This window comes from Podarcis bocagei, assembly GCF_964188305.1.
Source record: "Podarcis bocagei genome assembly, chromosome: 2".
Classification (NCBI taxonomy): Eukaryota; Metazoa; Chordata; class Lepidosauria; order Squamata; family Lacertidae; genus Podarcis; species Podarcis bocagei.
In genome coordinates this window covers 70563632-70591347 of record NC_138126.1, presented here as the reverse complement: position 1 = coordinate 70591347, position 27716 = coordinate 70563632, and the positions used below count along the sequence as shown (strand labels likewise).

General features: G+C 42.1%; 1 protein-coding gene across 3 annotated transcripts; it reads left to right on the top strand.

The window, feature by feature from the left end:
* The first annotated feature begins 21 nt into the window (after positions 1–21).
* On the top strand, positions 22–27253 carry RUFY1 (RUN and FYVE domain containing 1). Of its 3 annotated transcripts, none has more exons than XM_081180746.1 (18): positions 22–434; positions 9593–9766; positions 10755–10872; positions 12337–12438; positions 12798–12921; positions 13831–13892; positions 14889–14954; positions 15596–15665; positions 16266–16367; positions 16807–16923; positions 17230–17397; positions 18960–19057; positions 20240–20359; positions 21891–22020; positions 22575–22669; positions 23792–23840; positions 24336–24413; positions 26537–27253. In XM_081180746.1, the coding sequence occupies exons 1-18, from the start codon at positions 143–145 to the stop codon at positions 26675–26677; spliced, it is 2106 nt and encodes a 701-aa protein (XP_081036872.1). In that variant the 5' UTR covers positions 22–142; the 3' UTR covers positions 26678–27253. The 3 variants fall into 3 exon arrangements, with proteins under 3 accessions (XP_081036872.1, XP_081036874.1, XP_081036873.1); XM_081180748.1 differs by having other exon boundaries at positions 252–385; XM_081180747.1 differs by lacking the exon at positions 22–434 and adding an exon at positions 8605–8683.
* The last annotated feature ends 463 nt before the right edge of the window (positions 27254–27716 follow it).

Below are 27716 nucleotides of genomic sequence, written 5' to 3'. Positions count from 1 at the left end.
CCCAAGTTCCTCCCTCGACGCCAGTGCAGAGCAGCCACACCAGGGCTGTGGGCGAGGAAGCCAGCGAGAGGGACCCGAGAGGGACAGGAAGAAGTTGCCGAGGCCCCAGGGCTCCTGACTCGCGTCATATGACCCAGCAAAGATGGCTGAAGGAGGGCAGAGTTGCGAAGTAGTAGTACCTGCTGCTCCCGCCGCGGGAGAGAGCGAGGGCTGCGAAGCCGCCGCCGCCGCCGCCGCCCGGACCCCCGGCAGCGCGCCTGAGCTGAGGGGCGGCGGCGGCGGCAAAGAGGACTCGCGGTGGCCGGCTCCCATCCTCTCGCTGGCCAAGAAAGCCTCGGAAAACTTAGCAGCCGGCTATAGGAGCGCCCTGAAGTCCGAAGCCTTGGTAGGACTCGTGCCCAAACCGCTCAGCAATGACAGCCCAGCCAACCCAAGTAGGGCCATGCTTATTGCTTGTGGTATTGAATTTATTTTTTTTAGGGGGGCGGCGGGAGGAGTGCGAAGAAGCAGCAAGTGGTTTTATTTCCTAAACTGCCGGTGGGGGCGGTAGCGTTGGTCGCCCGGCGGAGGGAATACTTTCTTACATTGTTAGCCAATATAAACATAAGGAGGTGGCTAGGCTTAAGTCAAGGCTGCCTGCATACGATGGATACCTTTATGTTTTCCCCCCTTTTATTTTTTTTTGGGGGGGGCATGATAGAAAGCGTATAAAACGCACGTGGTGTGGGGAAACCTGCCGCTTTCCAGATGTTGCTAAACTACAACTCCCATCATCCCTGGCCGCTTGTGCTGATGGGAGCTGCGGTTCTCCACTCCAGAAGCAGAGTGAGAAATCCCCCCCCCCAGTCTGTCATGATGTTAGAACCATGGGCCACGTTCAACAAAGATTCAGGGCAGGCAAAAGGAAGTACCTCTTCACACACCTTCTATTCTGGGATTTGCTACCGCAAGAGCTGGTGATGGTCACAGACTTAGATAGACCTTCCATCGATTATTCTGCTACCGTCCCCCCGTCCTGTAAAGCACTACCAAGGGCTGCTAGTCATGATGGCTATTTATTGCCTCCAGTATAGGAGGCAGATAGGCTTTGTTCTTATCCAGCAGGGCTCTTTGTATGTACTTTTGTTTGATTGGCCTAGAAACACTCCCCCCAAATTCCAGACTGAGGCTTTGTACTTGGTGTCACAGATACAGAAAAGCCACTCTGCACAGCAGAGAGCAGCAGATCCCTGACTGGTTTGAGGCCAGCGTTTAGAACATGGAGCCTGTTACCACTGCAAAGCACAAGGCTGTTGTGAACTAAAAGTGTGCCCCCTGCAAGAAGATGCTTGCTGCACTGAGAAGTGCAAGGAACAACGCCCAGAAGATTGCCAGGCGATGTGCCAGTGACTAAAGCTAAAGCTGTGTCAGAGCATTTGGCTTGCTGCTGACAGTGGCAGTACTCACAAAATATCCAAAAGCATAAAGAAAGCCTTTGAACCAACAGTAGAAAAAACTGCACCACTAAAAACCTTGTCTGGAGAGACCATCACAGACCATAGCAAGCAGATGAAGTGATGGGCAGAGAACTATCAAGAACTGTACTCACAGGAAAACATAGTCTTCAACACAGCTGTTGATAGTGTCCAGGCTCTGTCTGTCTCAGGTATGTGGGGAAGCCCTAGGACAGGATGGAATTCCAACAGAGGTGCTGAAAGCATGCCTCAATTTGCTCATGACTCACCTCCACGGACTTCTCTTGCAGTGTTGGGGAACAGGATCTGTGCCACAAGACATGTGTGACCTTCTACAAGAACAAATGTGACTGCCATGACTGTAACAATTACAGTAGCTTGCTGAGTACTTTCACGCATGTAGTTCTCAACAGATTACAGTCACTTGCTGACAGGGTCTATCTTGAGTCACAATGAGGCTTTATAGCTCAGAGGTCAACAGTCAACATAATTTTCTCACTGCGCCAGAAAAATGCAGAGAGCAGGAATGCCCCATGTACATTGCCTTCATAGACCTGATGAAGGCCTTTGACTCTGTCAGCCAGAAAGGACTCTTCACACTGCTCAACAAGATAGGGTGCCCATCTAAGCTCTACAAGATTACCATGTCCTTCCATGAGAACATGTGTGGCACCGTTCAGTATGACAGTTCATCCTCGGATACCTTCCCTATTAATACTGGTGTGAAACAGGGCTGTGCTCTCACTCCAACTCTCTTTGGCATATTCTTCTCCCTGTTGGTTTCCCATGCCTTCTGTTTGACTGAAGATGGTGTGCACTTCCATTCAAGGAGTGACAGGGTGTCTGTTCAACCTGTCACGTCTCCATGCCCCAAAAAAGTGTGATGGGTTATCATCTGCTAAATTTTGTTTGCAGATGAAGCAGCCTTGACAGTCCGCTGCAAGAAAACTCTACAGAGACTCATCAACCATTTTGTCCAAGCCTGCATGGAGTTAGGACTTAACATCAGCCTTACAAAGACCAACATCTTGGGTCAAAACATTGCCAGCACTCCACACATCAGCATTGGTGACCACACACTTGAGGTGGTAGACAATTTTGTCTACCTGGACTCCACCATAACCAGCAACCTGTCCATTGATGCAGAGCTAGACAAGTGTATTGGTACAGCAGCTACAGTAATGGCTTGTCTCCCCAAAAGGGTATGGGAAAATGTGATACTAATGACCAGGCTTGAATGCTGAGTATGCTGCTTTATGGAAATGAGTGATGGCCAACTTAGCACCTGCCTGGAGCAACACTTCAATGCCTTCCATATGCACTGTGTCAAGATGATTTGGGGCATCCCATAGCAGGACAGTCTCAAACAAAAATGTGCTCTTCTAAGCCCACATTCCAAGTTTTTTCGCAGTTTCTCAACGAGGTCTATGTTGGCTTGGTCACATACACAGAATGAAAGATGTCAGGATCCCCAAGGATGTGCTTTACAGGAAGCTGGCTTCAGGCACTAGGCCTGTTGGCAGACCAACTCTGTGTTACAAAGATGTCTGCAGGTGTGACGTGAAGGCTGGCAACATTAAACCCTGCCGTGTGGGAATCTCTTGCAGATTACCATAATGCCTGGAGACAGGCATTCAGGTCATGTATCCACAGCAGCAACCAGAGGAGAAGTGGCTGCTATGAGGAGTGCAGAGAAAAGAAATGCCATGGCATACCTGTAACAGCAAAACCAGGCACCTTCATCTCTCCCTGCTGCAATAAAACATGTCTCTCTCATATTGGTTTCTACAGTGTCAGCAAGCACTGTAACTCTCCCAATGGTTTGATGGTGCATGCTTCCATTGCCTCTCGAAGCAGACAGATGCAAACAGCATGCTCAGAGTTCATCTCCTTCACATGTTCTAGTGTTGAGGTGTGGAACTGAAAATAGATTCAAGAACTAAACTCTAGCAAACTCTTTGTTAAAATTTATACACCATTTGATTGTAGAAAATCACAAAGAGGTTTGCAAAAGATAAAACAGTAGTAGCAGACTGCATTTTATTCTGAAGTTCATTAACATTTCTTTCATCCACCTATTACATTGATGTATAGATGTCTGGAAAACTGAGGTAATTTTAATCTGTTTTAGTATTTTAATTTTTGCATTGCAGGGGGTTGAACTAAATGACCCTTGGGGTACCTTCCAACTCTACAGTTCTATAATTCTGTGTATTTAAGAATGGTTGTTTTCTCCTGGAGAGTTTAGTTCAGTTGAAAAATGACTTGCACCGATTGCCTGTATCAGGTGACAATGACTTAGATGAATATATAAAAACATAATTGCGTAGAAATAGAGCATAAAGTTGTAACTACTAAATCTAGGCAATCAAAATGTTTTCTTCAATTATTAAAAGTCCATAAATTTATAAATAAAGGCTGATGGATGTCAATTGTAGCTTACTCCAGGGGTCCTTTATCTTTTTTACCTTTACTAGTCTTATATATAATATTTGGAGTATTATCAAATTCCAGTAGGGAAAAAATCACTCTAAGGGTAAAGAAAAAGGGATATACTAGTGTAGAAATGTAACTCTTAAGTTAATTGGAAGGGAACAAGATGGGAGAGAGAGCTGTTACAATCAAGCCAGTTATGTAGGAAAATTAGGAGACCCAAATGTGTTGCAAATTACCAGTTCCTTTCTGTGCATTTTTACTCAATGGCAAGCCCCATTGCGTTATTTGGGGCTTACTCCCAAACAACTGTGCACTGTATGTCCACCACTTGAGAATAAGTCCCATTGGGCTGTTTTATCATTCTTCTATTCCTGCAAAGGACTGGAAAGCTGATTAAACATTTAGTCCTGGAACTTAAAACAATTTTCCAACACTGGGATGCAGGATTTGTATGAATAGTTGTGTTAATCTGTGTTATGGCAAAAACAGAATATTGTGGTACTGAAAGAATAAAAATAATCTTGTTAGGGTTGTATCGATTGAAGTTCAACTTGGAGTAAACCCACTGAAATGAAGGGACCCAAGTTAGTCATAGCCATCATTTTTAATGGTTCTACTCTGAGTATGACAAACATTAGTTACAACCTTCAGGGTTTTTTAAGACACTGTATTTTTTATCCATGGTGTAAAATATGTTGGAGAAATAGAAGGCAATAAGGGCATGGAGAAATTCACTACAACTAAATATAAATACCTACAAATACACGGAAACCTGAAAAATAGAATAGTATGCCATTCCAGTAGTCTTAAATCATTTAAGTTTTCCGTAGGTATTTGGTTGACCACTATGAGAATAGGATGCTGGACTAGATAAGACTTTTGGTGTGATCCAGCAAGGCTGTTCTTTATATTCTTACAGACAAAGACTAACTGGGTTATTGTGCCACTTTAGAGGCATGTGTGTACCACCCCACCTAAGCTATCAAGCACATCTTGATTACTGGAGCATTAAATCAGGGGTCAGCAACCTTTTTCAGCTGTGGGCCGGTCTACCGTCCCTCAGACCATGTGGTGGGCCAGACTATATTTTGGAGGGGGGGAAATATGAATGAATTCCTATGCCCCACTAATAACCCAGAAATGCATTTTAAATAAAAGCACACATTCTACTCATGTAAAAACATCAGGCAGGCCCCACAAATAACCTAGAGATACATTTTAAATAAAAGCACACATTCTGTTTAGGAAAGCTTTTCATGTTTAATAGGTTATTGTATTTTAGTGTTTTGTTGGAAGCCGCCCAGAGTGGCTGGGGAAACCCAGCCAGATGGGCAGGGTATTACTCATGTAAAAACACCAGGCAGGCCCCACAAATAACCCAGAGATGCATTTTAAATAAAAGGACACATTCTATTCATGTAAAAACATGCTGATTCCCGGACTGTCCACAGCCCGGATTGAGAAGGTGATTGGGCCGCATCCGGCCCCCAGGCCTTAGGTTGCCTACCCCTGCATTAAACCATATGATGCCCTGCCAAATGGGCAGGCAATGCACTTTTTTGTAGCAAGTAAGAAAATAGCCTTATCAGGCTTTTGAGAAATGCAGGTGCTACAAACTTTTTATGAATTCTGATTTACGTAGGAATTCTTAAAATTTATATGATTCAGTTAAAGTGCCATGACAAGAGTATTGTGGCTCAATATTTTTTTTTACATAAGCTTTCGTGGGCTATGGTCGACTTAAGCAGATGGATTTTTGCTGCAATAAACTAACACAAAAAGGGACGCGGGTGGCATTGTGGTCTAAACCACTGAGCCTAGGGCTTGCCGATCAGAAGGTCGGCGGTTCGAATCCCCGCAACGGGGTGAGCGCCCATTGTTCAGTCCCAGCCCCTGCCCACCTAGCAATTCGAAAGCACGTCAAAGTGCAAGTAGATAAATAGTTACTGCTCCGGCAGGAAGGTAAACAGCATTTCCATGCACTGCTCTAGTTCGCCAGAAGCGGCTTAGTCATGCTGGCCACATGACCCGGAAGCTGTCTGCAAACAAATTCTGGCTCCCTTGGCCTATAGAGCGAGATGAGCGTGCAACCTCAGAGTCGTCCACGACTGGACCTAAGGGTACCTTTACCTTTACCTTTAACTAACACAACTGGAATTTATGACAATAAAAAGTGACAATGCAACCAAAATATTCCCTCACTGATTTCTGCACAATCACAGTTACCTGAGTGTTTCAGAATTACCATCAAAAAATAAAAGATAAAAACAATCGTTGCTTGTACATTCACACTTTTTATAATTGATCTGTTCTGCCACTGTAACTTGCTGAAGGATAACTGCTAGCAGATTATTGTATCTGTGAAATGTTTTATTGTGAGTTTCAGGCTGCTGGGCATGATTCCTTAGAAAGAAGCTCCAATGAAAGCAACTCAAGTTGTTTCTGACTGAGGTTGTTGGTCCTTTGTTCTGTATTTTATGGTTTTAGATTTTTTTGATGTTTTCATGATTTTATTATACACCACCATAATATTTTTAATGAGTTGGTGGTTTGTAAATACTCTAATAAACAAACAAGTCTGCAAACCTACCCACACTTAGTTTGAAGGAAGCTACAGTGGACTCGAGAGGGAGTTGTGTATGAATGCCCACTTCAGACTATTCATGTTTGAGAAAGTGTAATGTGTATACTTTTATCAATTTCAGAAGTGTCTTAAACTTTTAAGTTATCAATTCTATACAGTTCTATATTAACTACTACCATTAAATGTTTCAGTTTGTATACATAAATTGCCTTTATGCTTAAAGCTGGCTATGACTCTGTTTTAAATTAAATGCAACTCAAATTATCTCAAATGCTCTAAAATAGTCTTCATTTAAGGAATTGTCTCTCAGATATAACAAAACACCCCAGCCATTGCAAGTTTGCAGTTTTATGCTCATATCTGAAAGAAAGCCCCCATTGAACTCAGTGGAACTTACTTCTGGGTAGACATACATAGATTTATAGTATCAATCCGCTGGTGACTATTAATTCATTGGTTTGCCTGCTGCAGTTTTGCAAACCAGAACTCTTGACATTTTTAATTTTAAGCCTAAACATAGTGAATGATCCATTTTTACAACTCCTAAAGCTTGCAAAAACCGTACTAAGTTCAGAATGCTTTGCTTCTGTCTAGCCACACTGCAGGCAAAGTACCTAAGCACCTTAATACCATAACCCTAACATATTAACTTCAGTGGGAATTCTTTCAGCTTCACAAAACTTGTGTTTGTGATAGGAATTTTATGGTTTTAGATATATAGTAATGTTCATAACTGCACATACATAGATCAGCACAGGAACCATTTTGATTCCTAAACTGACCAAATCCTTTCTCTGCAAGGTTAAAATTGGAAAAGCCTCCCCATTGTCTCTTCCTTTAATCTGTGTTTGAATAAGGTGTGAGCCTGTGACCTGGCCCAGGAAATAAGTATTTTAGCACTACAAAAGAATGGCCAGGCTCCCCAGAAAATCCAATCAAGTAACCTGCTAGACAGGAGATAAACAAGGACAAGAGAAAAACAACATTTAAATTTCTGTGATGTAGGTGGGATGTATCTGAGGGGTGGTCTTAGGTTACACCCCTTCTGTGATGTATGCATAATGTTTCTGGGGGTGGTCCTGATCTAGAGAAGGGGAATTTCAAAAGTCTTTATAAGGCCTTGCAGGCCATTGTTCTGGGTCCTCTTCCTCTCCTGCGTGTGAGGGGAGTACCCTGTTGCAACAGATCAATAAAGATCAAGCTTACTAGCTGCTTTGCTTCTCAATATTCTCTGGTTGGCCTCTGTTATTTTCTCCTACCAATAGGGAACCTATGTAAGGACTCTATATGGGCTCTTGGATACCCCATAAGGGAAAAGGGCATATTTTTATTTACAACATGTTCACTTCATCCACCAGAAATTTGGCCATATACTAATGTGTCATTAGGAACACATAGCTAATACTGTACAAGGCTGCAATATAATTACAAAACATCAAGTATTATATATCCCTTATAGTCCCAGGTGCTGACACTGAAATAACCATACAGCTTTGCTAAGTGCCTAACAGAAACGAAGTGGTTCGTTTAAATTAAAAAAACTCCACTTGTGGCTGAAATTGTACTGTACTGTTAATTATTCTTGAGGTCTTGATTTTTATTTGAATTCTAGTGTTACCTTGTTGACAACAATTCAAATTTTATTTCAAACTGGGAAAGCATTTCCCCCATATAGTTGAAACACATGAAATTGTCTAGCAGCGTCTTGAAAAGGGTTGTATTTGTCAGCCACCAAAGCTTTTTGAATGACGTTGAGGTGAGTGGGGGAAGGTGGGGAAAAATCAGCATTTGCTACAGAGGAAAAATACACGCAAGTGTAAAAACACAGTACAGTACTATTATCCTCGCGTTTGGTTTTCCACAACGAGAGGAAGAGGCCTTTAAGAAAGTAACAGCGACCAGACAACTAAAATGGCGCCACCCCTCCCTTGTTTACAGTGTCGCGCTGCCTCTGCCCAAAGCCTCTTTTCCCTGTTTGCCCAATGAGGGCTGCGGTAGCGGCTGGGCCTTAAAACCATTTCCTGGCCGGTCGGAACATGGGAGGGCAGGTCGCTGGCTGTGGCCAATCCGAGACACCGGCTTTGTGCACCGGGCGTTCCGATTGGCTTGCAGGAAGGCGATCAGCGGCTTGGGTGCCTTTAACCAATGAAGGGCCTCTCTTTGGATTTTGAGGGGGAGGGAAGTGTTGCTCTGGTAACGCCAGGTGAAGGTGAGATACCAATGGGGAATTAAGCGGGGGGAGGGGGGTTATCGAGGCCTCTGCTTAGGGGTCGTAGAAATGATGGTGGTGGGTGGGAGCCTCCCTGGGGAACCCACATTGCGGGAAGCTTATTAGCACTGAGCTGCCAAAATGCAGGTGTGTTTGTGTGAGCCAGAAAGAGACTACAGAGGAAAGCAGAAGGCAAAACATGCTCGGAAGCGGCTATTACTGTACTCTGTTCCCCTCCTTCCAGCGTTGATCTCGCTGCTCTGATCCTTCTCCCTGTGAAGTTAAGATGCTTTCCTTTTCACTGCAGAATGCGGGTCGTACCAAGGCAGAATCCGCGGGGGCTTCCCTTTTAGTCTGACTGGCAGATGTTTGTTCCTCTGTGTCACCATCCTTATGAGCTCTTTGTATTTGGGCATAACTAGGACTGTCATTCTCATACGAGACACAAAATAGAATTAAAACATTGCACCCAAAATGTTTTCGCTGCTTTCTTTTTAACAGAAATTGGGATGGAAATAAGCGGGGTGTTTTAATGCTTGTGGGTATTTTAGACCTTAAAGGTCTGTGATTGCTCCTTGGTTTGTTAAATGTCTCTCTTTCTTTCTCTCTCTCACACACCACCTAACTGCACCATTTCAACCCTTTCTAGAGTGCATCTGTTTCATGAACATTCACTGTCTTAACAAGAGAGGTGTATATATAGTTCCTGATATATGAACAGAAAAAATCTTGGATTGTTTTGGTTTTTCTATTGCCTCTTTTCTCCTCCACCACCACCTCTGGCATATTTCTGTTGTGCTAAACTATGAAGCAAGAGGGTGTTTTGTGGGGTTTGATGTTTTGAGAATAAGTCTATCAATCTTACGTCAGTTTCTTTTCTGATATGTATGTGTATCTACATTTGTTCAGCAGCCAAATTCCACATGATGGAAGAACGTTCAAATCTCATGAACATGATGAAACTGAGTGTTAAAGTCTTAATCCAGTCAGCTCTGAGTTTGGGTCGGACCCTTGATTCAGACTTCCCTCCCCTGCAACAGTTCTTTGTTGTGATGGAACACTGTCTCAAGCATGGACTTAAAGGTGAGCTTCCTTCCAGTATTGGTTTTGCCTTGTGGTTTCAAATAGTATATTTTTCTTATCCTTGTATGTATGTGCCTTTGATTATAGGCTTGCAGCTTTAACCAGTTTATCTGGGACTATCCCCCACTGAATTCTGAATAGGCATATATAGGATTGCATTGTAAAAGTATTTTAATTGATGTGGATCTTAGCTTTAACTGTGCACATAAGCACAGTTAAACTTCTAGAAGTTTTAATGACTTCTAGAAGTCATTAAAAAATGTCTGGTTTGTGCCATGAGAAAATTCTTGGAAGGAGTAATAGACAAAGCAAAAAGGAATTACATGTTCGAAGTGGAATTCATAGCCTGATTAATTCATCAATTTACCTCTTACTAAGGAAACAGAAGTGGCATTAAAGCAAGGTAACACCCATCTGCTGGACCACTTACAGACCTTGTTCTAGAACTCTGTAGGATGAGAAATGGAACTAGTTTAATAGCATTGAGAGCATTGTTGTGTGTGGCACTAAAGATGACTCTGAATCCTTCCTCCTGCTACTTGTCTGAAAATGTAAATGGAATAAATGCGTGACAGAGATGGACTGCCATTTTAAACTAAATGTTCACTATAGCCACAGAAGTTTTACAATAAAATTGCAGAATGCAAAGTTGGGGGGTTGTTTTCATAAAAAGAACTTCATAGCACAATCATATATTACTTGAAAGTATTATCATACTGTGTTCAGTTGGTTTTACTTCCAGGTATGTGTATGCAGAATTGTAGCCTGAATGTGAGGTGTGAAAATACCTTAATTATGCAAGCAGATCCATGTTTACTTAAAAGTTCCACTATGTTTAATGATGCTTACTCCTTCCCTTGTTAAGTGTGCTTTCTGTGTTTTACATTTGCTTTCTGTTCATTGAACTGTTGTGAACCTTTTTACTTTGCACACATTAAACTGAAATAATGCAACGTTATTTCCTTTCCATTGCCTCCCTTTTATCTAGCTAAGAAGAGTTTCATTGGGCAGAACAAATCGTTTTTTGGACCTCTAGAGATGGTGGAGAAACTTTGTCCAGAAGCATCAGATTTAGCAACAAGTGTCAGAAATCTGCCAGAGTTAAAGTGAGTTTTAAAAGATTCAGGTTGAGGTTAAGGAAACAAATTGTTATAAGGAATGAGGTTGCTAATAGTATTCATGTACCTTCATAATATTCTATGGGTTGATTTGTTAACAAGATGATGGGCTAATTTCAAGTTAAAAGATGGGGGAAATTTCACTGAAATTATCCTTTATTGACAGGGGTTTTCAGTGCTAATGCTGTTGTTGTATACAGTGACAGTTTAGCTACATTTTCCTGTCATTTAATGCTTTTACTAATACCGTTTTACATTTAAGACTGTCAAAATTATTACAGGTTTCTTTTTTCTTTCTTTATAAGAATTGTTGTGCCAATTCAGAGCAATGGGTTTTCAACAGGTGTCAGATGCCAGAGGGAAACATTAAAGTGGGTACTGGGAAAAAGTCATACTGATCTCAGTAGGACCTGCTTCAATATTAACTATTTAGACCTGCCCATATGACTTTCCCAGTAGTCAAACTTTCCCAGTTTGCAGTTCTTAGTACAGAAAGTATTGATCTGATATGTAGAGATCTTTCCTATTCTAATTAATTCAAGAGGGTTCCGGAAGCCTCTCTGTGTGAAAGAAACAAGCAGAAGGTTCATGATGTTTTGGTTATTCCTTCAGAGAAGCCGAGTACAGCTGGCTTAAACTGGTTCTCTTATCTCTTCTGGCAAGGTCATGCTGACTATAAAAATAGGCCAGAAGGAGCCTGGGGTTCACTTTTTCTCTTTCTATCTCTTTTCCTACTGGTGTGGTGTTCTGTACATAGTATGCTTAGTGTTAAGGTTTAGACTTATTACAGGTTATTGTAAGTTTAAGTTAAGTCTGCTGCAACTGGATTTCTTATGGACAGTACCAATCCTGAATGTATTGGATTTGTGACCATTATGCTCATTTGCCTTCAGTAGCAGTAAAGCTCTACTGGATGAAATATTAATTGCCTCTGGTCTATTTTTTTTGGAATCCTGCAAAGTGTTTAAGATTTTACCCTGCTAACTATACGTTGGAATCTGCTATGGATCAATAAGGGTAGAATTTCAGGACAATATTTCCTTTACTTAAATGTTCTTTCCAAATCTTCTGTAATAAGGTATTTCCAGTGCTTTTTTCTTAAAAAAATATGTTTAGGGGTACTCTCATTTTCCTATTCATATTGAAATACTGCCCATCAATGAGACCAAACTTAGATTCACAAAATGTTTAGGGGTATGCGTACCTCCAGAAAAAAAGCACTGGGTATTACAGTACTTATATTAATTGGTAATTCACTAATTAATCAGTTAAAGGAAAGGCAATGAATAAATGTGTAGGCCTAAATGTTTTTTTTATCTGGCTCGTATAATAAACAGTTATCTGCTGCAGGAAATCTGTACTCATGGTAAACTGCAGAAACATTTATCGGATGCATTTTTATATACCGAGTGGATAGCATGTTTGACACCTGGTGTCCTTGTGGAATTGTAGGACCCCAATTGGAAGAGGCAGAGCTTGGCTTTATCTTGCTGTGATGCAAAAGAAACTGGCAGACTACCTGAAAGTACTCCTGGACCACAAGAATCTGTTGAGGTATCTTTTGAACTTTTTATTATTATTCTGGAATAACACATCTTGCCACACAGGGAAGTATCTAAAGTAAATGAGTTTGATCCAGAGAAAAGCCTATGGAAAGGGGGCTGGCAGTCCTCAGCCCACCCCATTGTCTCCCAACCCTTGAGAGAAGATTTTCAGAGGCTGCTGTTGCACAGGGTAGGGTAAATAATGTTACTATTATTTTTTAATCTGGATTCAGACTAATGCTTGTATTCTGGCCATAAAGTTGATAGGAAGGACTGAGCTCAGTATAATCTTTACTGAATTGGTCTTAATTGGGTGGATAATACAGTACCCCCCACATTAGTTATTAAATTATATGTTTTCTTTCCTAGTGAATTTTATGAGCCTGATGCCTTGATGATGGAAGAGGAAGGAGCTGTGATCATAGGTCTGCTTGTGGGACTGAATGTCATTGATGCAAATCTCTGCTTAAAAGGAGAAGATTTGGACACCCAGGTAAACCTAGGAGTGATATTTAACATTCATAAACAACCCTGTAGATAGGAATAACTTGTGTTTTGGTAGTTCAGGCCTATATTATCCTAGTAGTCTAAATCTGTCTTGAAGCCAGGGGGGTCATATGGGGGCATTAAGCAAGCAGAAGCAATTCTGCTCATTCAAGGTTGGACACCTGATTTCTACCACTTGTCCCTACTCACTGCCGTATGGGAGAGCCTCCTACTGTGCTAAGGCCACTGTGTGTCTTTGTGTGTGAATTGAGTCCCTATGAGTAGCATTTCCAAAAGCACTTTTTGTACTATGAGCCGTAGTGTTTCCTTCCTTTCCATTTTGTGGGGTGACCACACCCAGCACTGGCTGGTGCACCCCATGGAGGGTTGGTCAAGGATGAATGCATCCCCCAGGCTGAAAAAAGTTGGCCTCCTGTGCTTTATTCCCTTAAAACTCATTTACAGTGGTACCTCGCAAGACGAATGCCTCGGAAGACAAAAAACTCGCTAGACGAAAGGGTTTTTTGTTTTTTGAGCTGCTTCGCAAGACGATTTTCCCTATGGGCTTGCTTCGCAAGATGGAAACGTCTTGCAAGTTTGTTTCCTTTTTCTTAACACCGCTAATACAGTTGCGACTTGACTTCGAGGAGCAACTCATAGAACGCGGTGTGGTAGCCTTTTTTGAGGTTTTTAAAGACTTTGGTGATTTTTGAAGCTTTTCCAAAACTTTCCCGACACCGTGCTTCTCAAGACGAAAAAAATCGCAAGACGACAAAACTCGCGGAACAAATTAATTTCGTCTTGCGAGGCACCACTGTATTAGAATGTGAATGAAAGGTATGAAAATAAGTAAAGCATAGCTAATCCTGTTGAGGCACTTAATTCAATTGTAAATGAATCTTATTTGTCTTTTCAGGTTGCAGTGATTGATTTTTCCCTGTACCTTAAAGATACACAAAACAGTGACAATAGCAAAGAGTATGTAAGGTTGAATTTATGTTCCTAATCTTTGTTTAATAGAATTTTTAATTAAAGTAGATGAACCTATATTTAGGGATTTCTTTAGTTCTTTCTGAGAAAGAGAGGAGTGGGAGAAATGGAATATAGAAAGGCTATTGACAAAAAAATAAGGCAGAGGAAATATATAGAGGCTCAAACATGCTAATTCTGGCTTCAGCGGCCTTCCCTAGAGTTCCACTCAAATTTGGGTTTAAGGGCAGGCATCCTCTACCCATCCCCTGTTTCTACACACAGGTCCTATACACCTGTCTTGTTGAACTAATGGGGACTGAAGGAGCTATGCTGTGCTAACTGGGGAACCTGGACAAGCTGCATAGAAAACCTGTACATTTTATATTTGTATAACCTGTATAATTCATAACAATGCATTAAAACTGCATCCATTGCAGTCCTGGGTGCTTTTCTGACTGAGCTTTTAAAACTCTGCTTTTTACCTGCTCTTAACTGTGTGGAGAATTAATTTTTAAAAACCCAGTTTCTTTGTGTCTTTACACACTGGTGTCCTAACTATCTTTTCATATTGATAATGGTTTTTCTCAGCATCTCTATTTTGGCTGTAGCTTCAATTTGACCTTGCTGGTCAGAATGTGGGGCTGGTTTTAACCCCTTGGAGTCATTTATCCCCTATCATTTTTTAAAAAATCCAGCTGCACATCTTGTTGACACCAAACTGGTCCTAATAAAGGAAGAGCATTTGCATATATAATGCATATGTAGCTTTTTGTATGATAACTTTCCTCTAATATAACATGACAAGTCTTGTGGCAAACTGACTATAGTCCACAAAAAACCTATTCCATAATGCATTTATTAGTCTTTAAGATGCCACAAAGCTCCTGTTGTTTTTGCTGCAAGAGAACCTATATGGCTGCCATTCTGGAATGTCTCTAATATAAATGTTGCACTTGAGAGAATGAGCCGTTCTTTAAAATACCATCTTTATTTCAATATCAGAGATGGAGGCATTACTGCGGTGCTTGATCAGAAACATTATGTAGAAGAACTTAACCGCCATCTAAGGTAGGCTTCCTTGGTGAAAACTTGATTTCCCCCTGTCCTCTTCCCCTCCCCCATGTTTAAAATCACAGCTTTAGCTACGGCAGCAGTTTAAGGAATGCTATACTATTGAAAAACGGGTTTCATGCTTATTCCTTCAGAGGGATCTGCCCCTTTTCTTCGTACAGCGGTACCTTGGTTTACAACCATAATTTGTTCCGGAGGTCCGGTTGTAAACCAAAACAGGTTGTAACCCACGGCACGCTTTCGCCAATGGGGCCTCCCCAAAAAATTGGTTGTCATCCAAAAATAAATGGGTTGTAATCCAAAAAATGGGACACAGACTTCCAGGTTTGACATGGTTGTAATCCAAGACGGTTGCAAACCAAGGTACCACTGTACTATCTTGCTCTTCTAGCACCTAGTTCTGCTAGCCTTGTAACTCCCCCACTTTAAACCCCCATATTTACAATCCAATAATAATGTTTTGCATACCATTATATTTTTCATTAATTTTCTTAAACTGTGAGCGCTAAGTGTTTCTTTGGGGGGTGGGCGGGAAACAAAAAACAGAATAAATCTTGGTTGCTTAGACTTCCCTTCAACACCTGGCATTTTTTTGAGTGGCTAATGTTAAGTGGGTCTTGGTAATCTTTTTGTCACAGTTGCACTGTTGGAGATCTGCAGACCAAGATAGAGTGCCTAGAGAAGACAAATTCAAAGCTCCAAGAAGAGGTTTGTGGTGCTCAAGTTTTTCAATTGCTACTGGTGCCTGCTCCTTTTTGAAAATTTTGAAGTGACTTCCTTCTTGAAACTGCGAGTCTTATCAAATGGGTTTCCTGAGCAGAGCAAAACTGATAGGAATTGGGAAGCTGGAAAGGTCATGGTGAGGAGAGCCAGATAGTTCATTTCCTCTCGTATACAACCTAAAGGTACATGGAACATAGGAAGCTGTTTCCATACCAAGTTAGACCATTGCTCCATCTAGCTTAGTGTTGCTGACGCTGACTAGTAGCAAGTCATCAGCGTTTCAGAGGGGAGAGGCAAGTGCTCTGCCATTGAACTACAGCACTTACAGCACTTAAAATGGTTATTTTAAGACTGAGAAGTTTTCCCTCTAATGCGTCCTTCTGTTCATCAACAGAAAAACTTGCCAGTTTCTGTCTTGGAATAATAAAACAGTTGTGTGTATCCACCTTAGTGGCTGAATTATGAAATATGAGCTTGCCTGGTCTTAATTTCAGGCTGCAGTTGAGTGGGATGTTTTTAAATATTCATCCAGATGATGCATGGCGGTTTGTCTTCTCTCTTCTCACACCCACCTCTGTTTGTCAGCTGGCAGCAGCAACTGATCGGATCAGGGCACTTCAGGAAGAGCAGCAGGAGCTGAAGCAAGAAAATGAACTAATCCGTGAACGAAGCGAAAAGCATGTCGAGGTCAGATACAGTATGTAGCTGATGTGTGTGGAGGTCCACCTAGGATCTTGTTTTCCATTTAAACATTAGCATACCTCTGTAGGACACTTTGTGCAGGAGAGTCTTCTTTAAGTCCCTAAAATATCAGGAGCCTGCAGGAGGACTTTCAGTGTGGCTGCCTCTGTTTTAGGGAACATCTTCTTTGACATACAACAGGCACTCTGTATTTGTAGCTTTTAGAAACAATTGAAAACATTTTTGTTGCAACAAGCTTTTCCAGGTAGATTATTTTATATATTCAGGACAATTCATAAATTAATAAAACAACAATAATACATATCTTCCTGTAGTTAATACTGTCTGTAGATATAAAATCACTTCTAAATAAACATAATTTCTCTTGTGAGAAACTTGCCTACTCTACCAACAGGTTGATTTCTCAAATAACCTTTTATTCTAGGTAACAAAACAGGACACCAAAGTTGAACTGGAAACATACAAGCAGTCACGGCAAGGCCTGGATGAAATGTACAGTGATGTCTGGAAGCAACTGAAAGAGGAGAAAAGAATCCGAACGGTAAAACACCATAATTCATTAACTGGAGCGAATCATTGTTTGTTCGGTTTCTGTATGCACCATCATAGCAAGCTTGCTTGGATGCTGTGCCAGGGGTCCCCTGACCCCTCTTTGCGACTATAGGGGTGGGGACTACTGGGGGTGTGCAGAATAGTGTCAGCATGCTTTCAGAAGCAACCTTCAGCTTCTTTTGATTCCAGCCATTGTCACACAATCTATAAAAACACAAGTTCACACGGGTCAGGTTTTACACAGCTCAACAGAAAATATTTGTTATTTATGCAGATTTGAATTTTATTTTTAAAGGAGCTGGAAAAAGAGCTGGAGCTGCAGATTGGAATGAAAACAGAAATGGAAATTGCTATGAAGCTCCTGGAGAAAGATACTCATGAAAAACAAGACACTTTAGTGGCCCTTCGCCAGCAGCTGGAGGAAGTTAAAGCTATCAATTTGCAGATGTTTAATAAATCTCAGGTAAATTTGTTAAGTAAATGGAGAAGCAACCTATTCACTAGGTATGAGCATAACACTTTAAATGTGTACAGTGCGTTCTGATCATTAGCTTCGTCCTTGCGAAAGCCCTGTGTTGTAGCACAGGGGTGGCCTGTGTGCAGCTCTCCATATATGTTTGGACTTTAACTCCCATCATTCCCGACTGCTGGCCATGCTGACGTGATGGAGTTATGGTCCCCAACACAGGAGGTCACCACACTGGCTACCCTTGATGTAGGATCACTGTTGAGCTCAGGTTTATAAATGGAGAACTGAAAAGGAGAGTGGCCTGCCCAAGCCCACACATTCTTCCTTCCCCTTATATGTTGGCTTCAGTGGAGAGATCCTGGTTTGTTTAAACTAGAGTTCCCCATTGCATCCAAATGAACCAAAGTGAGCATGGCAGGAAGAGTGCATACAGACCTGATGCTCATTCCTAGCTTCAGAAACCACGGCCCTCTGTCTCAACTGCATATGCCTTCTGGTTCAGTTATATAGAAGTTTCTTACATTAATTTTTATTGTGGGGATTTGTCACCCTGTTAGGTACAACGTCAGGATTCTGAGCAGACACAACCAACCTTGCATGAATATGCATTTTGAGTGGAATTTAACATTGCACTCTTCCAATAAGCATTTCATCTTAGTAGTTGGAACAATCCCCCCTTTTCTCCCCCCGCACTCTGTTTGGAGTGGGGATTCTCATGACACGCCTTGACTCAATTAGGGCGTGTGTTTAGAGGGATCCCCATTGCCCAAGCAGAAGTCCTTGCGCAGGGCTTCCACTGACAGGGCTGATAAGATGAATCCTGCCCTTTTCATGTACTCAATGATGTATAGTGAGCACAACATTCATTCACATTCTTAGTGGCTGGAAGAAAAAGAAAACTTCCTGCTTACGAGTAAGGGCCTCTTCACATGATACAGTTGAAAGGAGGAGATTGCTTAGCTAAACATTCTTTAGCCATGACAGCCGGGGAAACACGGCTCTTGATTTCTCTCTAATCAGCTTAGTTTTTCAGTCACTTGTTTTGGCCAGGAGGTCTGAAGATTGCAATGCCTGTGTACATCTCTGCTTATTGTTTGGATGATAGATAGTATTAAGGGTCAGTGAGAGAATCCCATTAATCTTTTTTTTCCCTCTGAGATGCCTTAAAAGTATGTGAGAGACTCACGTGGTTTGTATATAGACATAGGATGGGGCTTGCACAATAGTGGTTTCCTTGTACTAATTTGGCTTTTAGCTGTGGAGTATTAAACTTATTTTCAAATGTCTGATTCATCTTTTCTCAGATCCCAAGGTTAAGCCAGTTCCTTGATTCTTGCCTCCACGTTGCCTGTTCTAGCATTACGGCAGTGAGGCAACTTTATTCTCTGCCTTTTGAAGTGGGGGGGGAAACCTATTTCAGTATAAAGAGGGAGACATGATGAAGTAACTTTCTGACCTGTTTCATTACTAAGCTAATCATATATGGACCTGGAATGGTTTGGCTTTTGTAGTCACAGAACAATTTTGCAGTGAGCAGTTTGATTCTTTCCCTCCAGAATGCAGAAGGTTCGTTGCAGCAGAAAAGTGAAGCAATATCATCCTTTGAAGGCAAAACGGATCAAATGATGTCTTCTGTCAAGCAGATGGAGGGCAGGTAATCCCTTCCATAAGCCTGATTAGCTGTGACCTGCCTAGTTCCCCAATTTTTAATGTTTCCAAAGTCCATTTTAGTTTCCTTTCATGGGTACAACATATTTCTAGGAAAAGCATGGATGACCCACTGACCTATTTCCTGTAATCCCCTTTACCTTTCTGTGATCAGGAGTGGCATGGCCAGACTCCCAAGGGCCATGTAGAAAGCCCTGGAGGGCTTAATTTGGCCCCTGAACCTGAGGTCCCTCACCCCTGTGCTAGATGCTGAAGAAGGATAAGGCAGACATGTGAGAAAGTTCAATGTGGTGGAAAAATCAGGGGAGGGAAAGGGAAAGAGCCATGCAGGGGAGGCTTGGGATGCCCTTGGGCGGAATGGAAAACTGATGAATTTGCAAGAGGGAACGGCAAGTTGTACTTTTAAGAGAATTGTTCATTTATATGCCGCGTTTCTGCCAGTGCACCCTAAGGTGATTTATGCTTTTAACATACTAAAACAACAGTTTAAAAGCATAGAACAGGATTCTCTCAGGCTACTCGATGGTCCCTTCAGGAGCTGATGGCATGAGCTGCCTGGCTGCCTTTTCTACTGCCCTCCATCAGGGCACATGGGGCTTAAATAGCTGTTAGGGCCGTTCACTGAAGCACTGTTCACTGGTGGTCTCCTTAGGAGCTGAAGACATAAGCTTATTGGCCCAACTTCCCCAAGCTCAGGCTAGGACTGGTGAACATCTGTCTCCTTGCTAGACAGGGTAACTTAGACAGGCCCTTGTGGGCCAGAGTGCTGAAGGCTGACCTACCTACCCTGCAGCAGCTACTGACCAGTGTGGTGTAGTGGTTAAGAGCGATAGACTCGTAATCTGGGGAACCGGGTTTGCGTCTCCGCTCCTCCACATGCAGCTGCTTGGTAACCTTGGGCTAGTCACACTTCTTTGAAGTCTCTCAGCTCCACTCACCTCACAGAGTGTTTGTTGTGGGGGAAGAAGGGAAAGGAGAATGTTAGCCACTTTGAGACTCCTTCGGGTAGTGATAAAGCCGGATATCAAATCCAAACTCTTCTTCTTCTTCTTCTAATATAACATGTTAATGCATGATAAGGGTGTGTTCAAAGGTGGTAGTTTTGGCAAGAGGAAAGCCTACTATAGTTCTATGTAACTTGTGTGTGTGTTTTTTTCTTCTTTTTTAGATTGCAGCATGCAGAAAAGGCCAGGCAGGTTGCAGAAGAAAAAAATGTCAAACTGAAGCAAGAACTGGGTGGCAAAATTGTGACCTTGAAACAGCAGCTAATCCAGCTGGATAACAAGTGGTAACCTTGTGTTACGTATTGTTTATCCTTGGTTTTCCTGGAAACAGAGCGTTTAATTCACAGCTTAAATGCCTCACAAAATCAGCTAGCCACAAAGCTAAGAAGATGCATCAGCATAGCAAATTAGTTGACACTAAACTTTCTAATATGATATGGGAGCTGTGATCGTTTTGAACTGTCATTTCTTATGCATTCTTCCATATATTGCTTCAGATTGTTTGTGCCTGTAGTTTCTAAAGGCAGGGCCTGGTTTAACTTGTTGCCACTCTTATTGGCTGGGACTAAAGAAATGAAGAACTGCATATCTATTTTCGTGCATGTCCCAAAGGAGCCTATGAATTTGGATTTCTCAGCAGCGCTCAGCTCAAGAAACATGGCAAATGACTCGTGAAACAGAGACGTTCCAAAATGAGGGTGTGCTGTTAAAGTAAAACATCACCCAGAAACTCACATGCCTAAAGTAGCTCTCTGGATCCCAGCCACTCAGTTGGATCCAGCGAAAGGGGTGGGCAGAAGCAGGCATTCCCATCTCCTTATCCCCCTGGCAGCCCCAGATAAGCTTTTGCAGGTTGGATTCCCCTTGCTATATGTGGTGGGGGAGAGGGTTGGGGGGTAAGGGAGCAATTCATTAAAAGTGGACATAGAGGCCTTCCGTGAGTTGGAATTTTGCTTGTGGAAAGTGCCTCTGCTAAATTTTGCAGGGATCACCCCCTCCCATGCCACAGCCCGCCTCATTTTCAGAGGGCCCCAATCTTCATAGACATCTCTGGGGCTGCTAGGGAGAGGCAAAAGCAGGAAAGTCAGTGTTCACCCCTTTCCATAAGCTTTTCTCTACATCATCATCTTTGGCGATCACTCATCGTTGAGTAAGATTGTCTTCCATGAACACGTTCTTAACGGTTTCTGTAGGTGACTGTGGAGGCCAGTTCTGGATCCGCACATCCTTCCACGGTGGGGACATAGATTTCCGGGCAGGAGTTTATCATGGTGAGGGTTTGCCAAACCTGCCTTCCTCTTAGCTTATTTCTCCCTTTCGTTCTGAGTTTGAGTGTCTTCAAAGTCCATGACACCTTTGGCAAAGGTTGTTCTCCAATTGGAGTGCTTGCAGGCCAGTGTTTCCCAATTGTCGGTGTTTATACTACATTTTTTTAGATTTGCCTTGAGAGAATCTTTAAACTTCTTTTGCTGACCACCAGCATTACACTGTCCATTTTTAAGTTCAGAATAGAGTAGTTGCTTTCGAAGACTATAATCAGGCATCCACACAACATGACCAGTCCAACGAAGTTGATGTTGAAGAATCATTGCTTTGACACGGGTGATCTTTGCTTCTTCCAGTACACCTGTCTTCCCAGGTGATATCCACTATCTACACAGAAATTCAAAACTCCTCCCTTGTGGCTTCAGGAGCATGCTACCTCACCCCACCTCCGTAATTATTTCAAGAATTTCTAGCGAAGTAAATACTGCTGTTAAACAAGCTTTGTTTCTAACTTGGCATTTGTTTATTTGGTCTCTGAATTTAAAACAGTTTAACTCTTGAGAGAGAATTAAAATCCGAGAAAGAGCAGCGGCAGACTCTGCAACATCAGCTGCATCAAGAGAAGGACACTACAGCTTTGTTAAAAACAGAACTGCAGCAAGTGGAAGGGTTAAAAAAAGTAAGTGAGCTGGAAATCCAAATCGCAGCCAGACCAAATGCTGTAGTCCAGAACCTCTGTAGGGCATCAACTTGAAGAATGCAGGACAGGAAACGTGGGGAAGTAACTCGGGTGCCTTTCTACTAGTATGTAACGTGGCAGATTCTCTCCTTTAAGGGTACAGAGGTTGTTGTAAGCTACTGGTTCAAGAACACTTAGCCACCAGGAAAGAACTGTTCTTTCTCTGATCAGCAAATGATCAAATGAGCATCCTCCTTAGGCTGAATAAAGCCAGTCTTTTGGCAACATCGCCATGGCTAAGACTAGGAGCCTTTCCACACACAGGTTTTTTCAACATATTGGAATGTTGTTCTTAATGGTTAAGGCGAAGTCAACCATTCATTGGCTTAATAGCAAGGTAATACATTTTTACAAACGGCAGGTAGTCAGTTTTTCTCTCCTTCACCCAAAAGTGATATGGTTGAGATCTTATCAGTCAAGTTCAAAATAGCAGGAGGAGGAGGAGGAATTTCCTAATGAAAATTATATAGCCTTTTTTGTGTTTTGTTTTGTAGGAGTTGCGAAAACTGCAGGAAGAGAAGCAGCAATTGGAAAAGGTCTGCGAAGAACAGGAGCAAGCCCTTCAAGAAATGGGGCTTCACCTTAGCCAGTAAGCATGTTCTGATATTGGGCCCCTTTCTGTTCATCTCTCATTCCCAGAGAAGATGCATTATTGAGTTAACTTGTGTAAGATAAGAATAATAGAATTGTAGAGTTGGAAGGGACCCCAACTCTAGTTATCTAGTCCAACTCCCTGCAATGCAGCAATCTCAACTAAAGCATGTTTTATATGGCAATTGTTTGTCATGGCTACACCAGTGTTTCCTGCAGCAAATTGCAGAAGCACAGCTGTAAACAGGAGGAAGCACACCATGTGACTCCAATTTTAAACATAATTCACAGACCTGCTGGATCAAAGGCCCATCTGGTCCAGCTTCCTGTTCTCAGGGGCCAACCAGATGCCTATGGGAAGCCCACAAGCAGGATCTGAGTGCGAACACTCTCTCCCTGCTTGTAGTTCCTGGCAACTGGCATTCAGAGGCATACGATCCTTCGGGTTGGAGGTAGAGCAGAGCCATCATGGTTTGCAGCTTTTGATAGCTTTAGCCATGAATTTGTCTTTCGGTCATCAAAGTTGCTCCTTTGTGGGAGCAAATTCCATGATTTTAGCTCTGAATAAGCAGCACCTCATTTTGTCTTCCTAAATCTTACAGTATTGTTTCATTGGATGGCCCCCAGGTTCCTATTATTACGAGAGGGGGAGAAAACCTTGCTATTGCACAGCGCGAAACAATAGAGGACGCTGCTGTTAAAAGTTAGTAAGATGCTGCATAAGGAGCAAGTGATTCAAAAACATGCTACTGGGATGGAAATATGGGTGGTTCAAGGCAACTTTTTGGTCCCTTCAATTTGGAATGTGCTTCCTTCTAGAACCATTTCTCCAGTCTGAGAGCTTGCATATCAGTAGGAGGATGAGCTACAAATTGGAAGTCACTGGTCTGAAACACTCCTCTGCCATGAACTCACCAAGTTGCCTTCGACTAACCACTATTTCACCCTTCGCTAGCCCCACTCCATCTGCAGTGTGGAGATGATGATGATGATAATAATAATAATGGACCTTGCGGGGGTTATTGTAAGGATCACCATACAGTGTATGTGGTGTCCTCTGAATACTGTAAAGCACAATACAAATGTAAAGTGCTGCTATTAATTTTATTATTTTTTCTAGATCCAAGCTTAAGATGGAAGATATTAAAGAAGTGAATAAAGCATTAAAGGTATTGCAGCTTTAACAGCATTCTGGCATTCAATAGCAAGCTGGTTGGTGATTGCTGCTGCTGCTGCTTCATTATTTGCATCTCTGCCCCTGCTAGCATGGGATACTTTGCCTCAGTTATCAGGAGTGTGTCATTTTCAGACTTGCAGTAGCAGCTTTTAAATACCTTAATTTTTTATTTTTATTTTTGTTCTCTAAACATGGCATGCTCTAGTCTGAATGGACACTACCAGTTACATATAGTCCTTTGGATGCTTATTCAGAAACAAATTCCATTATGTTTGATTGGCACTTACACCCAGTTAAGTGTGGATAGGGTAGCAGCTTAAATCTTTTTTTTCCCCTTTTGGTAGGCAGGGAGGGGGGAATGCTAGATATACTTGATGCTATGGCTAGGCCAACGTCACCTAGACAACCATTCAGCCTCTTTGAAGCCTACAGTTCACTGATGCCTTACATGAGAAGCTGTATATTGAAATAATTCATTTTGTTTTAGGGTCATACATGGCTAAAAGATGACGAAGCAACCCACTGTAAACAATGTGAGAAGGAATTTTCTATTTCAAGAAGAAAGGTAATATAAAGGGCTAACAAGCCTCCTGGTAAAATTCTGAATTATTCCATGTATCTGGGAGACTTGCCTGGGAGAGAGCAATTTCTAAAGCACGACCTCCCTTTATAGAACAGCAACAAGGAGGATCAGGGATGAAAGTGCAGAAAAAGTAATTTGAGCCTTGAAGCACATCTACTAATGGTTGTTTTTTACACCCTGTGGAAGTTAGATTTGTAACATCCCACCCAGTTCAGTCCCGAGACATGCATCAGCAAACAAGTACTTGGTGGATACTATTATGTTTTGGTATCAAAGACCTGATACTAAGTGAGCTTCTGGGGAAAGTATATCAAAATTGGAGTGCCACCGCTGAGGAATTACCGTAATTTTCGCTCCATAACACGCAGTTTTTTGCTCCTAGAAAGTAAGGGAAAATGCCTGTGCGTGTTACGGAGCGAATGCACTTGGCCGGAGCCATGGCTGCCGTCAGTCAAGCAAAGCGGAGCCGCTTGCAGGGCTTTGAACGGCTCTAGCTTTGCTTGCTTTACAGCCAGGAGGAGGGGGAGGAGCTGAGGAGGAGGGAGGGAAGGAGAGCCATGGCAGCAAAGCGGGCAGCAGCCGCTTACACGCGAGGAGGGACAGACGGGAGCCATAGCAAGCCGGGAGAAGGCAGGCAGTTCAAAGCCAGCAGGCGCTTTTAAAGTAGCCGGTAACAGCTGCTGCAGCCTCAGCTAGCAAAGGTCCCAGCGCTCTCTAAATGGAGCAATGAGGCTGCAGAGGGACAGGAGGGCTTGGATCAGGAAGGATAAAGTTTAAGCAACCAGCAGCAAAAAAAAACCCAAAACCAACCTGGAGCTCTGAGCAGTGAAAACCAGGAAGTAAAAGAAAAGTCTATCCCCCCGCTTCTCAGCTGTTTTCAGGCAGGATAGATTTGAGCATTGTCTGGGTCCTAGTGCCTCTACTGCTTTTTGTGCTCCATTGTATTGCTGCTGGTGGCTGCTTATCACTCAAACTGAACCTGATACCAGTAGCCACCTGTACAAACAAAGTAGAAAGCTGCAAGGAGGAGAGCTTTTACACAGCTAATAGCAAATCCCCTGCAATCCAAGTCCTCCTCACTTGCTCAAATCTATTCTGCCTCAAAACAAGGAGCGAAGAAAAAGGCTGCAAACTGTTAAATGGAAAAAACCCCAGGCACAGGGCAAATACCTTAAGTATACCTTTAAAGCAACAGTGCTCTTTCCCTCCCTGCTCAGCTCGCAGAAAAGCTGCTTCTCCACCCACCCCACGCGTGCTCCTTATCCCTTGAGTGCTTTTCCTTCCCTCCCCACTTAAAACGTGGTTACAAAGCACGGATCCACATGGATCCTCAGGATTTTTGCACTGGGTCACCCCAAACTCACCATCAGATCACATGTCTGTGGCCACAGCATGAACCACAAAAATCATACATCTACTGTTTCATTTAGAATATTTTTTTCTTGTTTTCCTCCTTTAAAAACTACGTGCGTGTTATGGTCAGGTGCGTGTTATAGAGCGAAAAATACGGTATTTCCTCAGTTGAATTATCTTAATGTACAGACCTGTACAAAAGGAACAGCTCCTCCTCAAAACAATCCAGTAGTAAAATCAGCAACTTTACCACTTTTGAAAAACCTCCTAACAGCAAAGGGACACGGCAAGGGGATGGTATCCATAATATACAAAATACTGCTCCAAAATCCCACACTTAAGGTCTCACAACAAATGAAACTGTTCTGTAGAAAATGTGAAAAAATAGGCAATGTGGTACTTTTGTAAACTGAGAAATCTTTAATACTTTTTTTAAGGAGCAGCTCCTTTGGGGCCATGTTAAGTTTGCAAATTTAGAATCATTTTACAAAGCCAGGAAACCATACTTTTACCCTAGATAACAAATATGAAAATTATCTGAAATGCATTCTGTTGATTGAGACCATAGGCTTTTATGTTGTTTACAACTCTCCTTTGATTTCAGCCCAAACTCATTTATTGTAGCACTTCAGGAGGGCTGACTTTATTTCCATTTATCTTAGTGAGACTTGCAGTTTCCTTTGATTTGGAGCCTATATTTAAGAATTGCTTTTGCTTAGAGTCCTAATACTGTGTTTTCACTACCTTTGCAGCACCACTGTCGAAACTGCGGTGACATCTTTTGCAACACTTGTTCCAGCAATGAACTTGCACTTCCATCCTATCCAAAGCCTGTACGAGTTTGTGATACTTGCCACACTTTACTGCTTCAAAGATGTTCATCTTCTTCCTAAGACATTGGCTTGTCCACAGGAAAATCATTTAAAACTGAGAATGAACCAAATGTTTAATAGGCTTTATTGGGAATCTAAATGCCACCAGTATGTATCACTTTCTTATGGTACTAGTTTCCCATGATAGAATGGGACATGAGGTTTCATTTATACAAATTGGGCTTACCAAAATAATAAAAACTGGTAATGCATAGAATGAAGTGCCAGAGACAACCCTAAATGTGCTCAATGTGCCGCAATCTTGAGATGCAGTCATACTTCTGGTTTTGTTTTTAAGATGTAAAAAGCTATTGTTTGTATTTAACTTTGTACTTCGACATTTGTACATTTGACCTCTAAAATACATTACTTTTCTCAACACTTTAATCCCCTCTACCTATTGTAACAGTTCCACTTAAAAATTCCTCTAGATTTATATGTCAAAGAAAAAATGTCAATCTTAGTCCCTATGGAATAATTTTTTACGTAATGTATAAAGAATGTGCCTTTACTTCAAAAGTAAATAGAGTATATAGTGTTTCTAAAGCACCTACAAAATAGTGATTACGCAATAAAGACTTAAACGCAATTAAACAAGTTCATCAATATTTGCAAGTTTCTTGCAATTCAGATTTAACAGTGACTTCAACCATGTGCAAAAAAAATCATATGGCAAAACTTGCTTACAAGGTGGCGATAAGAACTGCAATGGAGGCAGAAGCTAACAAACATGTCAATGCAAAGTGAGGATCTTTTTCTTTACATTTGTGAAAGTTCAAAGAAATGTGAAACAGTGGTGTAATGCAGTGATGATGTCCATTAGCAGAACTTCTACCTGTAACCATCTCTTCTGGGGTTTTTCCCAACCTTCAGAGCAGACTGGTTGGGGCTGTTATGGGGAGATGGGACCCTCCTGTTAGCACAAGATCCTCTTGTAACAGAAGAAGAGGAGGAGTTTGGATTTGATATCCCGCCTTTCACTCCCCTTCAGGAGTCTCAAAGCGGCTAACATTCTTCTTTCCCTTCCTCCCCCACAACAAACACTCTGTGAGGTGAGTGG

Coding starts and splice junctions, on each gene's coding strand:
- RUFY1 (XM_081180746.1), top strand. CDS start 143: ATGGCTGAAGGAGGGCAGAGTTGCGAAGTAGTAGTACCTGCTGCTCCC. Junction 10,873..12,336: donor AGAAATCTGCCAGAGTTAAA/GTGAGTTTTAAA, acceptor GTGGAATTGTAG/GACCCCAATTGGAAGAGGCA. Junction 12,922..13,830: donor GAGAAGATTTGGACACCCAG/GTAAACCTAGGA, acceptor TTGTCTTTTCAG/GTTGCAGTGATTGATTTTTC.